Source organism: Coptis chinensis, chromosome 1 (assembly GCF_015680905.1).
Source record: "Coptis chinensis isolate HL-2020 chromosome 1, ASM1568090v1, whole genome shotgun sequence".
Classification (NCBI taxonomy): Eukaryota; Viridiplantae; Streptophyta; class Magnoliopsida; order Ranunculales; family Ranunculaceae; genus Coptis; species Coptis chinensis.
The window spans coordinates 39,859,202-39,884,431 of NC_141456.1; the positions used below are offsets into that span (position 1 = coordinate 39,859,202).

The 25,230-nt window shown below is 37.8% G+C and overlaps 2 protein-coding genes and 2 long non-coding RNA genes across 4 annotated transcripts; 2 read left to right on the forward strand and 2 right to left on the reverse strand.

The window, feature by feature from the left end:
- Positions 1-7,190: 7,190 nt before the first annotated feature.
- CYCP4;1 (cyclin p4;1) lies at positions 7,191-9,419 on the forward strand. Its single transcript, XM_086601069.1, has 2 exons — positions 7,191-7,693; positions 8,921-9,419. The coding sequence occupies exons 1-2, from the start codon at positions 7,344-7,346 to the stop codon at positions 9,192-9,194; spliced, it is 624 nt and encodes a 207-aa protein (XP_086457195.1). The 5' UTR covers positions 7,191-7,343; the 3' UTR covers positions 9,195-9,419.
- An 8,291-nt stretch (positions 9,420-17,710) lies between these two features.
- LOC147523954 (uncharacterized) lies at positions 17,711-18,676 on the reverse strand. Its single transcript, XM_086573061.1, has 2 exons — positions 18,268-18,676; positions 17,711-18,190 (listed from the first exon to the last, which is right to left on the reverse strand). The coding sequence occupies exons 1-2, from the start codon at positions 18,505-18,507 to the stop codon at positions 17,711-17,713; spliced, it is 720 nt and encodes a 239-aa protein (XP_086429187.1). The 5' UTR covers positions 18,508-18,676.
- Positions 18,677-19,329: 653 nt separating this feature from the next.
- Positions 19,330-24,852, reverse strand: LOC147523955 (uncharacterized). The gene is made up of 3 exons (XR_015196828.1): positions 24,212-24,852; positions 19,461-20,260; positions 19,330-19,391 (listed from the first exon to the last, which is right to left on the reverse strand). It is a non-coding gene; the product is annotated as an uncharacterized LOC147523955 (long non-coding RNA).
- Positions 20,249-20,848, forward strand: LOC147523956 (uncharacterized). The gene is made up of 3 exons (XR_015196826.1): positions 20,249-20,419; positions 20,496-20,534; positions 20,810-20,848. It is a non-coding gene; the product is annotated as an uncharacterized LOC147523956 (long non-coding RNA).
- Positions 24,853-25,230: the final 378 nt, after the last annotated feature.

Here is a 25,230-nt window from a genome sequence, read left to right on the forward strand (position 1 = left end):
AGTACAGAACATGGAGTACCCTACCCACTTACACGAGTATCATGAGACAAGTAATTGTGACTTCGTGCAAGACAACGAGTTTTACTATTTTAATTGGTTTTGGGTGAAGCTAAGGTCCTAGTCCCTGTTTAATGTAGATGAAATGTTGTAGAGCAGGTTATAGTAATGGATACATATAGGAATGAAGAAGTGGACTACGCTATTTCTAATTTTCTTAGTACTTTTCATATTTTTATAAATGTTAAGTATTCTACTTGTAGAGAAAAAGGGAGAAAAAAAGGCTGTTGCGTTTTTGTTTGTTTTTTTTTTTTTTTCTCGTTTCTTACTTGGCCAAAATTTTGGGTGGTGAGAAAAGAAAAATTACTGGACTTTTCTCGGAAAATTTTTGTGAGGCGCACATGCGCTTGACTAAGCCTATGACAGGGCGCGCCCGCGCTCGACTACATCTGCAGAGTATTTGACAATTTTTGGAAACAGTATAAACATAAATTTTTTCTCTAAAAACTTAACCTAACCAATACTAGAACAGAGAGAAAGATTGAGAGTGAGTATTTATTCTTTGTGAGTGAATTGAGAGTTCTTGTAACCTATTACTCTGTGCAGATAGTAAAGCTTGAAATTCGTCGTTGGATGTAGGCACATTGTCTAACCACGTTATATCCGTGTCTTGTGGTTTGTTATCTTTTACATTAATTATCTTTACTTTTTATGCTTGTTAGTTAATATTGAGAAGTGTTGAGATAGTATTTGGAGGGTGTTGAAGTCTTGTCTAGTAAGAAAGATCAATCCTTGTGTAGGGTTGATCTATTTGTAGTGAATAATATTGTTTCTGCAGTTTAGTTATTCACAACAATTGGTATCAGAGCTTAGGTATACGACTTAGGATTTTGAGTTTTGGTAAAAAACCATAGTGCTCGAAATTTGTGTAGACAAGGTGTTCGATAAAATATCAAAGTGAATTTTTTTTTTTGGATTATTGTATGTGACTTGAAAAATGGCTCTCAAGATGTCAAATGTTAGGTTTGAAGTAGAGAAATTTAATGGGAAGAATAACTTTGGAATTTGGCAAGTTCAAGTAAAAGACATCCTCAGCCAACAAGGTTTGCACAAGACTTTAAAAGGGATTAAATCAAAGGCGGCGAGTATGAGTGATGATGATTGGGAAGAGTTCGATCTATAGGCTTGTTTATCAATCTGGTTGTGTCTTGCTAATGAGGTTATGTATAATGTGATGAGAAAATACCGCTGTCGGTATTGGCTCAAGCTAGAATCTATGTATATGACCAAGATCATGACGAACAAGATGTACCTTAAGAAGCGTCTTTATCAGTACATGATGGTAGATGGTTCAACGATGCAAGAGCACGTTAGTGAGTTCCGTCGATGCTTAGCGGATTATTTGAATGTTGGTATGAAGATGGATGATGAGGATCAAGCAGCATGTTTAATATTCTCTTTGCCCGAAAGCTATGAGCATCTAATGACTACATTTATGAACAGAGAAGATGTTGATCTTGACAAAGTTCAAAGTGTACTTCTTTCTTATAAGTTGATGAAAAAGACATGAGTTGAGAATAACATTGATGCAGGACAAGGGCTAGTGACAAGAGGAAGGTCGTATGAAAATGCATCTACAAGCAATGAGAGGTCTAGGTCCAAGTCAAAGAAGTCGTTGAAACATGTGAAGTGCTACAATTGCGATGAAAAGGAACATTACGCAAATAATTGTCCTCACCCGAAGAAAGATAACAAGAACAATGGTAAAAAGAAAGGTAAGGCTCAAGTTGAGGCAAGTTTTGCTTCAAGCTCTGAAGGGCACGATGTGAGTCTATGTGTGTCCACACAAGACTATATGGCTGAAAGGTGGATTCTTGATACTAGGTGTTCCTACCATATATGCCCGAATATAAAGTGGTTTACTTCTTATGAGAGCATTGATGGTGGTTCCGTTTTGATGGGTAATGACGTTGCTCGTAAGACGGTAGGAATTAGAACTATATGGGTCAAGATGCATGATGGTGTAGTAAGGACTTTAACCAATGTGAGGCGTGTTCCTGAGCTAAAGAAGAACCTTATTTCTCTTGGTACCTTGGATTCTAAAGCCCACAAGTTTGTGGGAGAAAGTGGAGTCCTAAAGATTGTTAGTGGCTCTTTAGTTGTTATGAAGGGTCAAAGACATGGAACCTTGTATACTTTGATGGGTAGTATGGTGACTGGTAATATAGCAATGGGTGTGTGTAGTGATGATTCTGAGTGCACTAAGATGTGGCATATGCATTTAGGGCATATGAGTGAAAAGAGTTTGTTTGAGTTGTGCAAACGAGGGTTCTTGAAGGACTTGAAGAAACCAAGTATGGGGTTCTGTGAGCATTGTGTCTATGGGAAGCAGTGCAGAGTCAAGTTCAGTTCAAGCAAGCACATGATAACAGACATCTTTGATTATGTGCATATGGATGTTTGGGGACCCTCAGAGTGGTTTCAGAAGGAGGTAACCGTTATTACATCTCATTCATTGATGATCATACTCGCTATGTGTGTTATATATGATGAAAACGAAAAATGAAGTGTTTGAGATATTTAAGAAGTGGAAGGTAAGGGTTGAGAATCGCACAGATAGGAAGGTAAAGACTCTACGGTCTAACAATGGTACTGAGTATACCTATGTGCCTTTCCAAGAGTTTTGTGCGCAACAGGGTATTGCCAGACACTTGATAGTCAGGGGCACACCTCAGCAGAATGGGATGACAAAGAGGATGAATAGAACCTTGCTTGAAAGAGCGAGATGTTTGTTGTCTAATGCTAGTCTAGGCAAATACAGTGTCCATGGCGTGCTACCTGTATAATAGGTCACCAGTTCCAGCTATAGATTGCAAGACGCCTTATGAGGTGTGGTCAGGTAACACAGCTGATTATAATATTTTGCGAGTGTTTGGATCGACTGCTTACTACCATGTGAGGGAAAACAAGCTAGATCATAGAGCTAAGAAGGCAATATTCTTGGGCTTCGCAAATGGGTTAAAGGGATACAGATTGTGGTGTCTAGAAGACCACAAGTTCCTGGTCAGGAGAGATGTTACCTTTGATTAGACTTCTGTGTTATCTTTCAGTAAGCCAAAAAAAAGCTGGGCATAATGGTGAGTCTATAGAATTTCAAGCTATTGAGCTTGAGTTGTCTGATGCAGCAGATGGCTGGTTGGTTCATGATGAGGTACCAGATCATGGAATCACGCAGCAATAGGTAGAAGAGCATGAGCATCCGCAACTTGTAGTGGCTGACCCTAGGCCAAAGAGACAAGTTAAGGAAGTGCACAAGTATGAGCACGATAAGCCGGTGGAACATTATGGTCAGGTAGATTTAGTGGCATATGCACTGAATATTGAAGATGATGAGCCAGATAGCTTCAAGGAAGCTGTTAGAGATGCTCATTACAAATATTAGTTGGTTGCTATGCAGGAAGAGATGGAATTTCTTGATAAAAATCACACATGAGACCTTGTTTTATTGCCAAAGGGCAAGAAGACTATCGACAGTAAATGAGTGTTCAGAAAGAAAGAGGTCCTTCCTGAATCTGACAATACTTGGTACAAGGCAAGAGTCGTAGCAAATGGTTTCTCACAGAAGGAAGGAGTCAACTACAATGAGGTATTTTCCCCGGTGGTCAAACATACTTTCATTTGTGTGTTATTGAGTTTAGTTGCTCATTTCGACTTGGAGTTAGAGTAACTTGATGTGAAAACTGCTTTCTTGCATGGAGACTTGGAGGAAGATATCTATATGAGACAACCTGAAGGTTTTCTTGTTGCTAAGAAAGAAGATCATGTGTGCAAGTTGAATCGATCATTGTATGGTTTAAAGCAATCGCCAAGGCAATGGTACAAGCGCTTTGACACATTCATGATGCAACATGAGTATACCCGAAGTAAGTATGATTGTTGTGTTTACTTTTGTAGGCTTCGTGGTAATGACTTCATCTATCTCTTATTTTGTGTGGATGACATGCTTATTGCTTCCAAAATCATGGTGGAGATAGACAAGTTGAAATCTCAACTTAGCTCTGAGTTTGAGATGAAGGACTTGGGTGGAGCCAAGAAGATATTAGGCATAGAGATTGACAGAGATAGGAAGAAGCGACGGATAATTGTATCTCAGAAGAAATACCTTCAGAAAGTAATTTCTCGATTTGGTATGGAGAATGCAAAGTCGGTTTCTACTCCTTTAGCTGGGCATTTTAGGCTTTCAGCTAAGTTCTCTCCTAGTTCAATGGAGGAACAAAAACATATGACTCATGTTTCTTATGCTAGTGCAGTGGGCAGTTTGATGTATACTATGGTGTGCACATGCTCAGACATTTCACAGGTAGTCAGTATTGTTAGCAGGGATATGACAAATCCTGGTAAACAACATTGGGAGGCAGTAAAATGGGTATTGGGGTACTTGAAGGGTACCTTGGCTGTGGGATTAGTTTATGGTGGAGGTACTTGTTATGTCAGTGGTTATGTGGATTTAGATTATGCAGGTGATCTAGATAGACAACGATCGACTATTGGTTATACGTTTATGATGTATGGTGCACCGGTTAGTTGGAGGTCTATGCTACAGGCTATAGTTATTCTATCTACTACAGAAGCAGTGAAAGAGGCACTAGGTTTTCTAGATGATATGGGTATTGAGCAGAATAGTGTTGTTTTGTATTGTGATAGTTAGAGTGCTATTCATTTGGCGAATAACCAGGTTCACCATGTTCGGACTAAACATATTGATGTCTGCTATCACTTTGTACGGGATGTCATTGAGGATGGTGATGTAGCACTTGAGAAAGTGGACACTTATGACAATCTTGCTGACATGCTGACGAAGGTTGTCACCGGATTTAAGTTCCAACACTGTTTGGACTTGCTCCAAATCCTACATATTTTATTAGAGCCTTTTGTGGGCATGGCCCTTCGGGGCGGTTGACGGCGAGTTTCGGGATGTTGTTTTGAAGACTAGTGTTTTTTTATGGATGTGTTCGGCTTGGTTTTATGTGTTAAAACCTCACCGAGGTGGAGAATGTAGAGAAAAAAGAGCTATTGCGTTTTTTTTTCTCGTTTCTTACTTAGCCAAAATTTTGGGTCGTGAGAAAAGAAAAGTTATTGGACTTTTCTCGAAAAAATTTTGTTAGGCGCGCGCGCTCGACTAAACCTATGACAGGGCCCGCCCACGCTCCACCGCATCTGCAGGCCATTCGATAGTTTTCGAAAACAATATAAACATAAGTTTTTTCTCTAAAAACTTAACATAACCAATACTAGAATAGAGAGAAAGATTGAGAGTGAGTGTTTATTCTTTGTGAGTGAATTGAGAGCTCTTGTAACCTGTTACTCTGTGCATCTAGTAAAATTTGGAATTCACCGTTGGACTTAGGCACATTGTCTAACCACGTTATATCCGTGTCTTGTGGTTTGTCCTATTTTACATTAATTATCTTTACTTTATATGCTTTTTAGTTGATATTGAGAAGTGTTGAGATAGTATTTGGAGGGTGTTGAAGTCTTGTATAGTAAAAAAGATCAATTCTTGTGTAGAATTGATCTATTTGTAGTGAATAATATTGTTTCCGCAGTTTAGTTATTCACAACACTACTTCTTATAAGTTCGGATCCTGTACTCAGTATTATGATGATTTTTTGAATACTCATTTTAGGTCTCTTTAGTTTGCCACTTGGCGAAATCGGCTTATTCCCCTCATTAGACTCCTGCTTTTAAACTTATCTTAATCAATTTGCAATAAAATATTTAAAACATACATTTGACTATTTGAGTATTAGCACTTGGAAAACTATCTTTACCAATAAAAGTGTATTAGCACTTGGCATTCCAGTAGATGATGAAGTGCACTAGCTACACCACTCCTTATCACAGGATTACTTTGTTATTTTACTTGCAGAATAAAAACGTGAATGTGAGACTAGTGTGAGAGCGACGTAATCGGATCGTGATAAAGGGAGAACTCACATGGACACCACATTCTACGTGGTAGAGACGTGGGATTCGTACGCGCGTTTGGCATGCGCTCATTACCCTTCAAATGACAATTGTGAATGCTTTCTTCTTTACACACTTAAGACTTGTTTCCCTCTATCCACGTTTACAGCTGGTTACATTGATTCTATACCATGATTTCCCTTATTTGTCCTTGATATGTTGATCAATTTGGAACATGAAAATGGTGGTAGAACAATAATTTTGGTAAAAATATAAGGGTATAGGTGGAAGTAATGCCGGCACAGACAAGGCGGGGGATATCTGTAAACTTGCCAGCAACTTAGGAGGCCAATGTACACCTTTTGCTGTAAAGTCTCATTCCCTATAGTATCCTGCACGGCTGTACCCCACAGTTACTATGAATGTGCCACTAATAGTTGTTCCACCAAGTTAACTGAAATCTCAGCTAACTCCCCCGACCTCCAAACTCAACTAAATAAGCCCAATAGGGAAAAATTCATTGGTCTTAGTTGAGAAAAAAAATATATTTTGATGCCCTCACTTAATTTATGCTATAATTAGTTTGCCCGATTTGACAAACGCTAAACTCTACAATGTAATTAGAGACATACATTTTGTAAACGAAAATGATGATGGTGGCGTTAATCATTTGATAACCAAAAGAAATACGTCTTAGATGAATGGTAGATACAATGGTAGCATGTAACTAAATTAACCCACAGTAATCCGTGAGCGGAGCCAACATTTTGGGAGAAGGGGGGGTTATGCGGACAAAAACCAACTTATTTGGTTTTAAATGTCATTCTGTCATCTCTCTTCCCTTTCTACTTTTTTCTCTTCGTCTCTCTCACTCTCCCTTTTCCTCTCCCTCTCCAGACACTCTAAATCTCCACTCCTCCTTCTCCATCTCCACTCCTCCATCTTCCTCTCCCACTCCGCTCACCCTCACTGCTTAGCAGTATACTAGTTATAACTATAAAGATATTTAGTTGCAGACATGTAGGGTACCTGTAGCAGTCAAGAACTTGAGTCTTGAGGTTTCAAATTCAAAATAAGGAGTTAATACTTGATAGTTGATACCCAATTACAAACAAAGGACATATTGGTCAAACCAAAAGTGCCTAAAGGTTTTCTAAGTAAACCGAAATTAACTGTAAACCAAACAAACTTTACAAGTAGCTGTTCTTATATATTTTCGTATTTTGTCCTCGTTAGACAAACCAACCTCTCAAAGACAGCTAGCCAAGAAAGCAAGCAAAGAAACATCACTGAAAGATAGAAACCAAGAAACAACACCATTCATCACCAAAACTGAAGAACTAATTAAGCTGAAACTAGCTGGTTGTAAAGTTGAGGAATGGGTGATCTTGAAACAATCAGCAGTGGTACACCACTTGAAATGCCAAAGGTGATAAACTTCTTATCATCATTACTTGAGAAAGTAGCTGAAGCAAATGATAACAACCGTGATTTACAACAACAAAAGATATCAGTGTTTCATGGTTTAACAAGACCAACTATATCAGTTCAAAGTTATCTTGAGAGGATTTTCAAGTATGCAAATTGTAGTCCATCTTGCTTTGTTGTTGCTTATGTTTATCTTGACCGATTTGCTCAGAGACAACCCTGTTTGCCTATCAATTCTTTCAATGTTCATCGCTTGCTCATTACAAGTGTCATGGTTGCTGCCAAATTCATGGATGACATGTAAGTATCTTCTTAATTAGCTCAGTTTATAGTTCTTGATTTTTTTCCCCCATAATTTCAAAATATATATTCTTCATTGAAGTACAATTGACTGTTGAATATTCTCAGAATGTATTTTCTTTTGAAATGCTTAATTTTTTTAATGGAAGTTGATGTAGTCCGTGTTGCATGATTCTTCTGGATTTGAATTACATTTGAAATTCTTTTCCTTAGTGACTGGTGCTACATTTTTCTTCATGTGAACGTACTGATATTGTACTTAGTTTAAAGTAGCGACTAACTAGCTAGATTACATGTTAAATTGACTTCAAAATCTTGGTGCATTTTCTTGGATTCTTTTCATTTGTTTCTTGAAGCATTTGGTCTTTTTGTAGATAGATCTGACTATCTCAGTTGCTACCTTGCCATGGAAATAAAATGTACCTTTGTTTTGGGAGGTCTTCAGTCACATTCCTAATAATTTCACAGTATAAATCCGTATCAGCTCTGCTTACTGATCTTATTGTGTTTTGACTGTTTTCACATTGGGATTGTGTCAAAATATTTCTTTTTTCAGCATGTCAGGATTTCCCATTTTTTTACTGCCTTTTAAAATAATTCAATGTACTATATATGTCTATATGTCCAAAAAAAAAAAAAAAAAAAAAAAAAAAAAAATCAAATCGTTCCGTATGTTTTTCTTCTTATAGTTAATTACTCTGTCTATATTTCTCTGTTCTTCCCCCTCTTGGTGTTTGATATTTCTTGATGATTAGTTCCCAAATCCCAATTCATTTTTATGGCTATAATAACAGTAAATAATTAGTCTGAAGAATTACCTCTACTTTATTCCTTTAAATACTACAATGCATCCTAAGAACGAAAGAATATAGGCATGTTAGCAATTAAGACATAGTTAAGCGAACCATGTGACATAGCAACATCAAAGAAAAGGAAGGTGGGCGCATGTGACTCATAAAAGATACTATGGGCTCCATCTTCATTTAAAATTTGATTCCATCTGGAACTCATTACAGATACTAATTACATATTTAGATGATCCAAAGCAAGGGGGTAACAAAGTGTGCAAATTGTCGGCAAATTCTTTGCTATGAGTCTATGACCCTTTTTGTGGATAAGGAAATCTTGTTAATTTTTTATTTTCTTGATGAAAAGATGACCACTAATGAGGTTATTTTTCATATTCTTAACTACACTAATAATGTAGCAATTTTTGTTGAATTGCAGGTACTATAACAATGCCTATTATGCTAAAGTTGGAGGGATCAGTATAACAGAGATGAACTTCCTTGAAGTGGACTTCTTATTTGGCCTCAGCTTTCACTTAAATGTGACCCCCAACACATTTCACACTTACTGTTCCTATCTCCATAGGGAGATGTTGGTTGAAACAATTCCTCTAAGTTTATCAGACTCTACTCTAAGTTTAGGAAAATCTCTAAAGCTTCATTGTTGCTTCAATGAAGATGAAACCTCCCATCAACACCAACTTGCTGTTTAGGCTTTCTTTGTTGTCATTTTAAGTCCTTTTTCTTGTATTAAGTTGAAAACCCACTTGTTTTCTCATCTATTTTTGGAGTTTTGGACCTCAAGTTCAGTGGTATGTACAGATGGATATTTCTTATTTACAGTCTGGCCAACAAACACTCTATGTTCATGTTAATTATAGGCATTACTCTGTGACTCTTTAGTAGATAAAACTTTTTATCCAAGTTTAGATTCTCAATTTCTCCTGCTGTAGCTGTAGCCTGTAGGTGTGGGGTGCCACTAACATGTTAAGTTGGCATTGGTCCTTTATGAAAGAGCCAAGTGAGGAACATAAAATAGTGATTGAAACAGGAGGCTTGAAAAGAGACATCAAAGACTATTAATACTGAGTAGTAGAAAATGTTCTGAGTGATTCACGTTAGCCTTTTTTTTTTCTTAGACTGACACATCAGATTTTTCATAAAAAAAATGAATTTTACGCCTTTTTTTGCCGATTTTAAATGTTCGGGGATAACCCAAAATAGATAAAAACCTCTTTTCATATTCTCTTTTAAATTCTACAAAACACTCCTAATTCTGCAAAAAAATATTTATCTCTTCAAACCCTCTCTCTTATTCTTCTCTTTTTCCAAAATTAAACTAATATCAAAATTACAGAAGATGCTGTTCTCTAGCAACACCTCTCAAATCCCTGTGTACCGAATTTCATTTTTGTTTTCTGATATTAGAACTCAGACTTCAAATTTATCTTTATGCTGTTCTTCAGAAGAAATTGTTCAAGATGATGAACAATTCTATAACTGACGACGCAGGTTGGCGTAAAATTTCAGGATAAAGAAGAAGAAATGGAATATTCATTTGCTATTGAATATAATGGTCCACCTCTTAGTTTAGGAGTTACCTCGAGCAATTCCAGTTGATATGAAAAGTATTCCAATTGCTTTTGTGGTGTCATTGAATAATTTTTCCAATGAATTGTCGTTGCCCATCGTTCAACCGCTTGCTGACCGTGATACTAAGTGTTTGGGCCCCACCTTCGGTGTGTTCCCAGACTCGGATCCGGCTCATCACCTTTTCGGACTCTGGCCCAACATTCTTGATTCAACCCAACATGATTCCGGACTAGGTCCAGATCCAAATATTGACAGGTGCATCTGGCACAGGTTTAAAGAGAAAACAGGCACAGTCTGGTCAACAGGGACAGAGAAGGAAAAAAGAAGATAAACCAAAATCTTCAGAGATTTGGCGGTTAGAGTGGGATCCGGATCTTGGAATCCGGATCTTTCTTATAAGAGTCTGCTCTCACTTTCAGAACTACGCAAGTAAAAAACTGCTGAGACTTGATCCCCGCTTTCGGATCGGGTGCGTGAGGACCTTCTAAGGTTGATCTCATTTCCTTCATCAATTAATCCACTCTTCACAACCCTAGCGTGTTTGGGAATTTCTAGTCCAAACATTTGGCCGTCGTGCTTTTCAAATCCACACCAATGGGAAGAGCACAAACCAGATCACAAACCAATGGCCAAAATGGCCAACAACAGCCTGTAGTCTCCCAACGATCTACTCAGCGTAGAATGATTCCTGTCAATGCCACACACGCCAGTACCATCCCACAAAATGTTGTCCAGGATGTTCCGGAATCTTCACGCCATCCGCAACAAGTTCAACCCAATCTGGATGAACTCCAATTAGAAATCCTGAGGCTTACTGCAGAGAATGAAAGACTCCGGAATGCTAGGGGGAAAAGGCCTAGAATTCCCTCTCCAGATAGTTCTGAACAACATTCATCAGCACCGCGAAGGCATCTAAATGCTACTGATGATAGGCGAGAACCAGTTCCTCCAGCACAATCCAATGTATGGGACAGACTAGGTTTGGATTCTCGCCATAGTACCAGAAGGACAGAGTCCGGAAATGGAGTCCAGACTCATGATCATCGTTCACCCAGAAGGACAAAGTCCGGACATGGAGTCCGGACTCATGATCATCATTTAACCAGAAGGACAGATTCCGGACATGGAGCCCGGACTCATGACTACTCCCCATCCCGTCATTCCGGACGGATAAATTTTAATTCACGCAGTCATCGACATCGAGTTTTGACTCCTCCCCCATATGCTCACAGATATCGGCCTACTCATTCACACCGACATGATTTCCCGGAAGAAAGTAATGCTGGACTCGATCGAAGAACTGTCGAAGATATTGTAGCAAGAGCAATCAGAGGAAGAAGTACTCGCAATGACCAAATCAGAGACTTAGCCGTAATGGGTTTTCAACATTATCCATTTTCAGATTATATTCGTAACTATTGTCGCCCTACGAACTTCAAGAAGCCCGACTTCGAAATGTATGATGAAGAGAATGGAGATCCATACACTCATCTGTTTTACTATAGGTCACAAATGGCTATGGAAAATGATGATGCACTACTTTGTAAGTTGTTTCCAGCCACTCTCAAAGGTGATGCTTTAGTATGGTTCAACTCTCTTACTTCCAAATCAATTAGAAACTTCCCAGAATTAGCTAAGAAGTTTGTTGATCACTATCAGTATAACTGCGAGATTAAACAGGATTCTGCTGCCTTATTTAATCTCACAAAAAATTCTGGAGAATCTATCAGGAATTTTCGCAAAAGATTTCAAACTTTACTCAATGTTACCGATCCTCCCTCGACCGGTTTATCATCCAGCTTTCAAAGATGCCATAGGATATGATCGTAGTGGTCTATACAATTAAGCTCACTAGGCGACCACCTTTCTCCAAGTCCGAAATTTTGTTTGATTCAGGTCAAGAGTTTGCACGAAGTTGAGGATGATCTCAAAGCTAGGCGCCTTCGAAGAAGAAAATCTTCGAAAAACAAAAAGAGTCCGGACGGAACTCCAAAGAACTATAAAGGACGTGACAAAACAAAGCGAGAACAACTTCGGTCCGGACGAGAACTCTAAGCCTACCCGGTACCAAATAAAGAGGAAAAGATTTTCACTCCTTTGTCGATGTAACTTTCTGAAGTTTACGAAAGAATAAAAGGCGAAATCTTCTTTATAAGCCAAGGCCATTACACGAAGATCTGACCAATATCGAGATAAATCCAAACGATGCAAATTTCATGATGATTTTGGCCACACTACTGATGATTGCAGAATTCTTCGGAGTGCTATTCAGCGCTTAGTTGATGACAAGAAGTTGGATGAATTCATACAGAAAGCAGCACAAGTGAAGTTTGCCGAACATATGGTCATCAGGGCTGGACATGCCCGTCTAGATTCCATTTCAAATAATCAGCGGAAGTTTGAGAAAAAACAAAAATTCAATTTTCTAATGGACTGGAACAGAGTCAATAGCATTGATTTTCTTAAAGGTGACAACGCAGAAATATATGAACCTGAACCCTTATTAGTGATCGTGACTTATATGGAGTATTTCAGCCACATTATGATGCTGTTATGATATCAGCATTCATTGGAATGTGGAGGGTTCAAAAAATTATGCTAGATACTGGAAGCTCTGTAAGTGTGTTATTTTCTAGAGCTTATATAGAAATGAAGTTGCCACAGGAGCTTATCATTCCGGAAGAAAACCCTATTGTTGGGTTCGATGGAACATCAACTATTCCGATAGGAGCTGTATGTCTACCAGTAACAGTCGGAAACAAGTGGGTTGAAATCAACTTTTTGCTCATGAATTGCCACTCTCCATATAATGCAATTCTGGGCAGAGATTGGATCCATCAGATGCAGGCAGTTATATCTACTTTCCACCAGGCAGTCAAGTTTCCATGTAGTCAAGGAATCTGTAAAATCCGGAGTGATCAGATGGAATCCCACAGATGTCATGACAAAGCACTAGATGACTACAAACCTTCCGGAATTCATGTCAATAGAGTCATTCAGGACACTCCACAAAAGTAGCAATTACAGTATGGCTCCACATCCATTTCAGGCGAGAAACAAAAGGACCTTCCCACTGTTGATAAACTTGAGGAAGTTCAGATTGGAATGAGTCCGGAACATACCACTTTCATATCAACCAAGCTTTCCGAAGTTGAGAAAAGAGACATGACAGAATTGTTAATGAAAAATAGCACAGCTTTTGCATGGAGCATAGATGACATGACTGGCATCAGTCCTGACATAGCATGTCATCATCTTGATGTGGATCATACAGCAAAACCTGTCAGGCAAAGACCAAGGCGCATGGCACCTGATAAAAGGCTGAAAGTCAATGAAGAGGTTTTTACCAAATACTTTTGTATGGTCCGGACCAAGAACATACATCCTTTATAACAGATATAGGCATTTATTGTTTTACAGTCATGCCTTTTGGCCTTAAAATGCCGACCACTTTTCAGAAATTAGGCAACACAATCTTTGAAGGCCTAATAGGTGATACTGTGGAAATATATATTGATGACATGGTCACTAAGTCATGGTTAACAAGTGATCATCTTCGAGATCTTCAGACAACCTTTGATAGGGTAATAAAATTCAATCTCAAATTGAATCCAGCAAAATATTCTTTTGGAGTTTCCCGGGAAATTTTTGGGTTATCTTATGACCCATAGAGGCATTGAAGCTAACCCCGATCGATAAGGGCCATACTAGACATGCCGACTCCAAAAAACAAAAAGGAGATTCAAAGACTTACTGGACGGTTGGCAGCCTTAATGAGATTTATTTCTAAATTCTCAGATAAGTGTTGTCCATTTTTCAATACGATTAAATCAAACTCCACTTGGACTTCTGAGTGCCAAAGAGCTTTTGATAGCCTTAAAACTTATCTGTCCTCACCGCCAGTATTGGTAAGTCCTAAAACTGGTCAGCCAGTAGGAGTATATCTTGCTGCAACTGGTATTGCAGTAAGCGCAGTGCTTTTGTTGAAAGTCCGGAAGAGAGGCCAATTTTTTTTATAAGTAAGACTTTAACAGGTTCGGAATCTCGATACAGTAATATTGAGAAAATAGCATTAGCTTTAGTACATGCTGCTAGACGACTGAAACCTTAATTTCAGGGTAGAACCATCCGGGTTCATACAGAGTACCCTCTTCGAAAAGCTCTAGCTAATGCTCAGGACACAAGCAGACTTGCCCTCTGGCAGTCTTATCTTAGTGCATATGAGATCATATATGAACCACGATGCGCGTAAAAAGGACATGCTCGGCATCCTTAATTGCAGACTTTCGGTCGATGATGTTTCTTTTGCTATCATTCGGACCCCAAACAGAGATGCAGCCACAACTCAAACCTGAAGAAAAACATCTCTGGGCTTAAAACCCATCCTCGAAGCATATTTCTTGGAAAATCTACACCGACGGTTCTCGAAATCAATCGGGGATCCGAATTGGATGTGTACTTATCGTCTCCGATGGTTTACAAATAGAAAAATCTGTTAGGGCTGGGATTTAAAGCGCCCAACAATGAAGCGGAATATGAAGCAAAGCAATTTTCGGTATGAAGACAAATTTATTGATTTGGGGGGCTTAATCGATATTGCCGTTTTCACGGACTCCAAATTAATCACCAACCAATTTGGAGGTATATATAGAGCTAAGGATGAAAGAATGTCCGCGTATCTAGATGTTATTCATTCTTTAGCAAGAAGATTAAGATCTGTATCTATCACAAAGAAATCAAGACATGATGTGAGGCATGCAGATGCTTTAGCTTATCTTTCAGCAGCTACAAATTGCAAGGAAGCACGGATGATACAAGTTGAATATCAGGAGAAACCAAGCATCGACTTTACCACTCTCAACCACAGAAAAATATATGTTGATGAATGTTTAGCACTACAAGTATTGTACTCTGCACAAGCCTCCTTTTATGCAGTCCGGTCAAAGAAAAGGATTCGCGGGGAAGTAGAAATCACTGGGGACGACATTGACAGTGAAATGAACAGTCCGGACCATGATGAAACGCTAGATTTTGACCAACAACAATCCCTAATAGATGTAGAGCATATTCCCAGTATAAATAATTGGCGTGTTCCTTACATAGAGTACCTGCAACACCAGACTCTCCCTGAAGACAAGAAACTTGCTGATTACATACTCCGGACATCATTCAAGTTTTCCATTCTTCCATTGGCAGGACAGATCCAGTTATATAGGAAGCATAATTTATCTCCATTGCTCCGTTGCCTTACATCTGAACAAGGTCACTTTATTCTAGAAGAGTTGCATAAGGGCATTTGCGGCAATCATATTGGAGGGCGTAGTATGGCACATAGAGCACTCACTCAGGGTTATTGGTGGCCTGGAATGCAGAAACAAGCTAAGTTATACAGTCAAACTTGTGTACAATGTCAAATGCATGCAAACTCAAACCATCTACCAGCCAATGAATTGTTTCCAGTTCTGAGTTCTAGGCCATTTGCTAAATGGGGTCTAGATATTGTTGGACCTTTGCCCAAAGCACCAGGAAATTTCCGATTCCTCCTTGCAGCCACTGATTATTTCACAAAGTGGGTTGAGGCGAGTCCGCTTGTGCAGACTCCATTGTCCAAAGTCAAACAGTTCATTTGGAAAGATATCATATGTCGATATGGAATACCAGCAGTAATTGTATCTGATAATGGAAAACAGTTTGATTCTGATGAAATTCGTCAATTCTGTGACACCTTCAAAATTCAACATAATTTTTCGACTCCTTATCATCCACAGGCGAATGGACAAGCTGAAGCAACTAACAAGTCTCTCCTAGCCAATTTGAAAAGGCGGCTTAAAGAAGCAAAAGGAAAATGGGTACAGGAATTACCATCTGTTTTGTGGGCATACCGCAAAGACGCCTAAAACTTCTACAGAATGACTCCTTTCTCTCGGCATATGGGACGAGAAGCCTCTTGCTAACTGAACTCATGGCTCCCACCAGTCGAACTGAAAATGTCATTTCTGATGATAATGAAGAATTTTTGTCGTCCCAGAAACAATTCATTGATGAGCAGAGAGAAGAGGCACTCGGCATTTGGAAAAGTATCAACAGAGTGTCAAAAAGTTATGACAAGAACGCTCGGCCGTGAACATTCACCCGGAGATTGGGTACTTCGGAGAAAATGGATGACCCATCGGGGCAAAGCCGTCGAAGCTTGGGAAGGTCCTTTTATTGTGGAGAAAACGGGGCCTAAGGGTTATTATGTCTTGAAAACTCTTTTCGGAGATTTTCTTCCAAAGCCTGGAATGCAACAAGGCTTTCAGAATTTTACCACTAGTCTTTATTTAACTCTATTTTGATTTTCATTAATAATAATATTTCTCCATCTGCTACTATGCTTTTTTTTTCTTAATACTTTTTACATCATCTAGCAAGTGCAATCCCGGCGCAAACCTTTAACATTTGTTTTCTAACAAAGTTGACATCGTAATCGACCAGTATTTAGCCACCAAGTGCAGACACTTGCAGAACAATTTTGTTTCCGGACGAAATTGTAAGTGTTAGCAACACGCACTTAAACAGCCGAGTGACGACACTTGCATCATAAGTTTGTTTCCGGACAAAAAATTAAGTGCTAGCAATGCGTACTTAAACACCGAAAGTCACGGATACTTTCAAAGCATAAGTTTTGTTTCCGGACAAAAAATTGTAAGTGTTAGCAAACGCGCACTTAAACAGCCGAGTGAGGACACTCGCATCATAAGTTTGTTTCCGGACAAAAAATTAAGTGCTAGCAATGCGCACTTAAACAGCCGAGTGCAGACACTCGCAGCATAAGTTTTGTTTCCGGACAAAAAATTGTAAGTGTTAGCAAACGCGCACTTAAACAGCCGAGTGACGACACTCGCATCATAAGTTTGTTTCCGGACAAAAAATTAAGTGCTAGCAAAGCACTTAAACAGCCGAGTGCAGACACTCGCAGCATAAGTTTGTTTCGGACAAAAAATTAAGTGCTATCAAAGCACTTAAACAGCTGAGTGTAGACTCGTATCATAAATTTGTTTCCGGATAAGAATCTAAGTGTTAGCACATGCTTATGCGCACCTATACAGCCAAGTGTAAACACTCACAAATTGTTTTGTTTCCGGACAACAGTTTCACTGTTTGCAAAGGCTAATTTAACAGCTTAAATGGACTTGATAATAATTCTGTTTCAGCAATTTTAGTGAATACTACTTATTTCGGACTCAAGAAGACAACAAAGCAAGTGGTATTTGCTCTCTGACACTACCATGGCTCACAGATAAGTCATTATCAATTTTTTATTTTTTATTTATTTATTTATTTATTTATTTATTTTTAAATGGTATAACTTCATGTTCACATTATTACCTCAAGTTCACATGCTTATAGTTTAGTTTCTTAATATACACACCGCACCTTGTTTTCAAACGCATCAGCACATGCATGTTTTTAACTTTGACACATGGTATCTTAAAATACTTCTTTCATACATTTCAGTCATAACATTACAAGTTTCTAAACCAAGATAAAGCTTTTTCAACATCCACTTCCGGATATATAACGTAAGTTATAATCCAAAATCAGACAAACATATCCTTACTGTTTGTTAAAAATGATCCCTCTGACAAGTGTTTTTCTAACAGGCAGGAACCTCACTAACTTCTCCTACATATTTTTCGTGTAACTGCTTGAAATTCTTCTTAAGCTCATCATTTGCTTTCTTAACTCGGTACAATTCCATGGAAATTTTGCCAAGTTCCAGTTCAGTCTCGGTTTTCTCTTTAGATAGCTTATCATTGTCTTCAAGTACCACTTTATAATCTGCTTCAACTAGATTATAATTCATCTCCATCACTTTGTTCTTCTCCTTCAGTTGAGTATCCTCTTTCACAAGTGCATCGAATTCCCCTTTCACTTCGTGACACTTCAACTCCAGTTCTCCTATTACTTTTCTGTTACAATCTATTTCAGCCAACAACCCTTGGTTTACACACTTAAGATTTTCCAACTCTTTAGCCAGCAAACCTAATCTGACTTGGTCGCCGATCTCTTTTGCGTTTTGTATACTTAACTCCTCTGCACGGAGCTTTACCAAGTCATCTGCGACACACATAACCTACACAAAAAAAATTTTTTTTAGCACAAACAATCTTTTCAGAAAGATACAAAAAACAAAAACAACAAGGTACTAACCATGGCTGCTTGACGTCTAACTTCGTCTATCTTGACATCCAATAGACTTCTACTATCAGACATATGTTTCTTAGCACTTTGACGCTTAGACGGTTCAACTGTTGAAGGACAAAGAAAGGGCTCATCTACAACAAGTTCCGTTTCAAGCCTTTTCGAACACTCAGTTCCCAGAACTCCTTCATTCCTCGCTTCATATTCACATACTTTGCGCTTACCCACAGCATTTGCGTTAAGACTCATAATGTTTTCCTCAGCATTCTGGCAGCACGTTGTCGGAATACATACGCCGGATCTTGGAATCCGGATCTTTCTTATAAGAGTCTGCTCTCACTTTCAGAACTATGCAAGCAAAAAACTGCTTAGACTTGATCTCTGTTTCCGGACTGGGGTACGTAGGCAGCCTTCTAAAGTTCAGTCTCATTTCCTTCATCAATTAATCCACTCTTCACAACCCTAACTGTGTTTGGGAATTTCTAGTCCAAACACTAAGGAAAAGAATATACAAACGTGAAGTTAAAGATTAATTAATTTTTTTAGATTATATTTTGAAATGATTTTAGGTTCTGATTGTGCTGTTTCTCCTACTTCGGTTATTGCGTTTGAGGAGGGTAGTCGAGTTAGTCCCGAATGTGAGTTATCTGGTGAGTGTAGTAGTTCTCCGAGTGGTCATGAGCACTGTTTTGAACTCTCTGATGTAGTTGATAGGTCGGTAGAGTTAGGGTCTTGTAATGACTGTAATTGTTTGGGTATTAGAACTGACGACAATGAGCATTCGGATGAGTAAGATATGAGTTTTTTCCATTTTTTCAAAACTCAACACCATCTCCTCCTCGGCCTGTCCAAGGTTCACCACCACCATCGCAATCGAATTCAGGTAATATGATTAAAAGACCTGCTTAGTAGGATTACTGTATTGGGAATGGATTGTAATCATTTGTTTAAAAAAATCTGTTAATTCTTTTACCTTAATTGATTGATATAGGTTTTCAACCATAAGTTCAAGTGGGATAATACTACATCTGGTAAAGTCTGTAATATAACACATGCTAGGATTCAGGTGAATTTCTTTTTCATTTAGTTTTTTTTAATTAATCATCAGCTAGATTTAAAACTCTGTGTTTTTTCTGGAACAAAATTTGAACTTATGATTGGTGATATTGCAGGGGAGGGAGAAACTGACGAAGAATTTTGACTCATGGTTTGCATGCCACAATGACGAGTTCTTGCTCACTGTATTTACACCGCCTAGAAATGGAGCTGAGTCTATAGGATCAACTCCGTTTTTTATTGGAAAACAAGCTAGGTTTTGTTGTTGAAGGTGTTGTTAATGGTTTCTTTGTTCACAATTCATCACCAAGTCTGGGGACCATAGGTTTTTCGATGTGCTAATTCTTAATGTAGCGCAACTCCTATATGATTTTCTGCTCAGGTACAAACCCTTTTTTTCTCATATTATTTTTGCTTTCCAGTGGTTAAAACCAACATGACTACAAGTCTTGATTTAAATTATTACTCTCTCTCTCTCAAATTTGCTATTATAAGCTTTGACATGTAGTCGTGTTGGTTTAATTTTCTTTTATCTTGACAGGAAAATTCTTTTTTTTTTGATAAAAATCATTCGGAACTGAAGGACGAAAGAAGGATGGCCAACAGGTTCCTTCAAGTGATAAGGTGTATGAGTACATACTCTTCCGTGGAACTGACATCAAGGTACAATATATTTGTTCAGAATTGTTGCTGAAAATTGAATATGTAGTTCTTTCTCATTCAATGGTAGCTTGATGTAAGGTTGTTCAGGCATAGGGTTTTATCTATGAAAGAAAATGTTGGTAGTTTGTTCATTATTCACTCTCTATAAAATGGGCAGTCAGAAAATGCTGTGTTGAGTTTGTAGGAACATGTATATAGAGAAAAAACTACAATTAAGATAGGGGCCCATTAAGATATATGTAGCCTTTTAGATATCCAGAGCTCAAGAACCAGTTCTTCGCTTCTAACTTATGAACTGAACTAAAGGTATCAAAAGCTAGATGCCATGGACCCTTTCCATAAGCAAAGGTCATGGATCAATTTGTCAGCTTCTCATTTATGAAGTGAACTCATGGAGAATAAGAATCTTCATGAAGAACTTTCAGAAGTTTATCATATCAAAGTATTTTTTCTATTGTTTCCTATCGTGTTTGTCTTATTTCATTTTCTCATGTTCTACTTCTATTTGCTGATTTCAGAGCCAGCTGGCAGATTTACACACTGTGGAGGTCTCAAAGGTAAGTTCATATATTCTTAGTTTAGCAGACACAATGCATCAATTTCTTCTATCAGTAATATGACTCGGATATGTTTGTCCTTCCGCAAGACTATAGAGTATAACCTTGATGGGAGGGTGAAAAAATGCATAAAACAAATTGCTGCATCTGTAAACATTTAATGAAACAGACGAAAATTTGGTTAAGTTATTACGAAATAAATTTTTGTTAAGGATAATTGATTTTAGTTGTGGTAACTTTTACTTTAATTATGCAGTTGTGCCATATTTTTTCAGAACATGGAAGCAGAGAAGCAACTTAAATTTTTCAAGGTCGTGTTATGGCTGCTTTTGCCGAAATGATAATGCATTGATGGAGGTTTCATTACTCAACTTTTGTACATTCATTTCGGCACTTCAATACATTTTTTCCCTGGGTGTTTTTTTTAAAAAGAAAAAATGGATCTCAATTTGCCTATTACATTCTTCTTATTTTAATTTATTAGTCATTTTCACCCTCCTTTTAATAGCCTTGCTTTTTCTTTTTACTAACAATTGTCATTCTTAAAGTTAACATGTGTAGTAGAAATTTTCTTTTAATAGCCTTCCTTTTTCTTTTTACTGACAATTTCATGTAAGTCAAAGGAGCTTGAGATGGCAAGGAACAGGATAAAGGAGCTGCAGAGATACCAAGATTCTACTTTTAGTTTTATTGTGGTGAAATGTGTGTTATTTTTTGTGTACCATGCAATTACAAAGACTGCTTAATCAACAGGTAAACTCAGTTCATTATTTGTGATACATTGTCGGCATTGGCTGTAAATTATCGTTTAAATTAGACGTCATATCTAATTTACCATACGAATGACATATCACGGTGAATCCATCTCTTTGTAATAATGGTTTCGAAGAAGTTATCAGGGTCGGAGATGTTGAACCAAACAGTTTGGGGTTGTTTATGCAGGTTGATGAGACCAGCTGAATACGTGAGAGACCCCGAATTTGTAGCAAAGCACAAAACTCTTTCTGTAGAGGGGTTCTGCTTTCTTGAGAAAATACCTTTTGCATATCGATGAAAGCTGATCGTGGCTTACGGAGATATCAATTTCGAACTTCTCAATGCAGAAGAGTTTGCCTCAAGTAGTCTTAGATGTTGAACAAAAGCCCGCCAGTGTGAAGGCCTATGAAGATGGTATACAGTTAAGATCAACAAGTCCTTTCTTAGTGCAATTGATCAAGTATGAAAAGAATTATTAAGTTCTGACATTACTGCTACATATGAACTGCAGTGAATATGCAAAGGAAGAAGTATCTTACATGTTTTTCTGTGCCAAGTAAAGAAGTCCTGAAGTTATTTTATTTTACAAAAGTTGCCCAATTTGCTTAACAGCCATAACATAATTTAATTTAAGTAGTTTGTCGTGGTGTTCAGTTGCCTTCTCAATGAAGCTATCATCACCATCTAATTCCATATCTTACAATGTGGTTGCCCAGTTGGACTTCTTTTTTTGCGTCTGCTCCACCAATCCTTCATCGTCCAATGCTGCATCGAGTAACTGCCATACTATAGAAAATACGTATTCAACCACAAGGGTTCCAGGTTCACACACTCGAAGGCCAAATATCTCTGAAAGATGAAGAATTTCATCTATATACTTCATGATCCTGCATAAGAGACGTGTAAAGGATCCCACTTTTTACTACTCACTGCAGCATAATTTGAAAGAAAGCTCACCGTAATACATAGATCGATGTAGTTTTGCGATAAAGTATACAAGGTAATGTGGGTATATACAGGTCCATGATATCGATGAACGTGGTGATTTGATATTACTTGAGACATTGCTTGAGTAAATTGAGAGAGACATTATCCTTCAGGTTAATCGTCTTTTCGCTTTTAAGTTGCATGGCTAGAACTATCGACCCATTAACTTTTACCATCTCTCCTGTGTGACTATGTGTGCAAGCTCGCGTATATGTGGAACAACCAACACAACCCATCTACCCCACACACAAAACTCTCACAATACATATGTTAAAGTTCCGTTTGCGACACATCCCACCTATATACTAAATGACATAGATAGGAAAGGAGTTTGTACAAGATAATGTAGAAAAAAGAAAAGAAAAGCAATATGCATAGTTGGTGGTGATTTCTTTAACTTCAAAAACATATCGACAAATGGAGATGCAAAGGAAAGCCCACACGTGCCAGCATATATCCTAAGGCGTGAGCTTAACGGGGAGTGACAACAAAATGTGTGTCCGTGGTCGTGTCGACTGATGTGTTTGGATTGTTGTGCGTTGATGACAAGCAACATAAATGATTTACTACCTCAACGATATATGCAAGAGGGTGGTTCCGGCTTCAAGAACTTTAAAAATAAAGAAGAGAGTTCTCGCTTGAGCTATTATCGTCTACCTAAACATTAAATATTGACTCGATGAAAGAACATTATAGTATTTGCTAGAAAGTTACGCGGTTGAAAAATATTATGGTTAACGGTTGGAAGGAGACTAGGAGAACCTTCGAGAGACTTTCGGATTTTTCGTACTTAAATTTATTTGATGAAAAAATATAACTTTCCATCGCAAAGACATCGACATCAAGCTCAATCTTGAACAATATATGTACACAAGATGGAAAACTGAATTGCATTGATAATGTCTAGCAAAAGACAAAATAAAATGAAACTTACTTTTGATAATTCGGATCATGGATTTGAGATTTAAATGAAAAAGCATATCGCTTAAGGAGTTCCATATAGAGTCTGAATGCACCAGGCCGGCGCCGTCGACTTGGAATTACCCTGTAAAAAAGCAGGACAAAAGTCAGGGTGTGTGCCATAGTAGGACAGTATATTCATAAGATCAAACTATGATAGCAATGACAAGTCCCCTCATAAGGTAATATCATGCACTGTTTCTTTGAACTTTCTTTTCTTTCAGAGTTTATTTTATATTTTTTAGTCTTTTGTCTCATGATAAATGTGTAAGTGGAGCTTCATATATTGGGCAGAGACAACGAAAGAGTTCATTGCAAAGTTGGATCTTAAAATTGGCTAGAAAGTTCTTGGTGGTGGTTGCAGCATTGGTGGAGGAGACTTTTACATGCCTGACAACTTTGGTGTTATGGTTTCTTTCAATCTTGAACGTACCATTGGATGCAAATGCTTTGTTGAATTTAATGTTACTAAATGTATGCAAATGCTTCATTGAAGTTGATGTTGCTGATTGTATGAAAAAGATATACCCACATAAAATGTGTTAATATTTGTACCAAAGTTTTTTTCTTAATCTTTTGTAGAAGCAGCCCATACAAAATATTTTATATATATTTTATACGTTTTGTTTATTTTCTTCTTGGAGGAGGTTACTTATAAGAATGTTCACATAGAAGTAAACAAAGCAGCAGATCATCTAGGAAGGTTGAGTGTTCACAACGATGATGGATTCGTAGTATATGACTCATATCTTGGTTGTAGTTTACTGCATACAGAGTAAACTGATGTAAGACTGTAATTAAGAGGAAAAATATATGACATTTCACAGAGTATCATTTATGGGTCTACCCAAGGTTGCAATAAGTTGCATTCAGTTGCGTCAGATTGTAATCAAGTTCGCATTGATTTCATCACTCTTGGCTAATCTATATTCCAAATCGTTGCACATGTAAATTTGATTACAAATTAAATTAACATCAATCAACTTCATCGTATATCATTTTAATTACATTTCATGGTTCTATGATTTAGTCGAAGTGTTAATTAATTTCATAGTAGATCATTTTAATTACATTTCATGGTTTAATGATTTAGTCCAAGTAGTCAAGTAGCTTGAAGTTTTTGGCAATGTAAGCCATATATAGGCATGCAATGTTGGTCTTAAGAAAATTGGTAATAAAGAAAGTGATTGCCAAGATGGTGGTATTGTCTATGGTTGTTGATGTGTTATTTGATTTTAAAACTTTGAAAGAGTTCTACCGAAAAATGATGACATACTCTTGCTCCCGCAAGCGAAGACAACATGCCTCCCTATTCTTAGTTAAACCCTGAATGTATGTCAACGACATACCATTAATATAGGTTTATTTACTCATGCATGTAATCCATTATTCTCTTTGTTGGTGTTTCTTTGCATGCCAAGTGAGGACGAGATATTTTATTATTTAATCGGAATTTTTTCATCTATACAAGTATTGTGTGTGTATAGTATTTTGATTGCAATCTCTTAAAAAAAAAATAGAAAAATATAAACCCTTCAAACAAAGTATGTAGTGAATTATTAGCTATCAATATACATATATTATTATTCAAGTGGACTTTAAGCATTTGAGTCATTAGCTATATCTATGTAGCAAGTCCGGCCATAGGCGGGGCCAAATGACTAGTGAATAAGAGAGGTGGAGTGACAACATACGCATGGAAATGATGGAAGGAATTGTGGATCTGTTTTGGCTTATTTTAGACTAGTGTAAACCCGTGCCGTACGACACTGTTTCAAAATCCAGCCCATCCGACCTAATTTAAATTTCTGCCCAGCACGCCAACAGAAGTCCAGTCCATACAATAGTTTTTGTTGACTTTTGTTGCTTTTTGATCCACTACTCTTGTTGTTTCTTAATAACCTGTCCACTCCCTCACCATTTTTTATTTTTTGGATTTGTCGAGTCATATTTTAAATCCAAGAGTAAATAGGTGGGCGTGGAGGGCCCACAC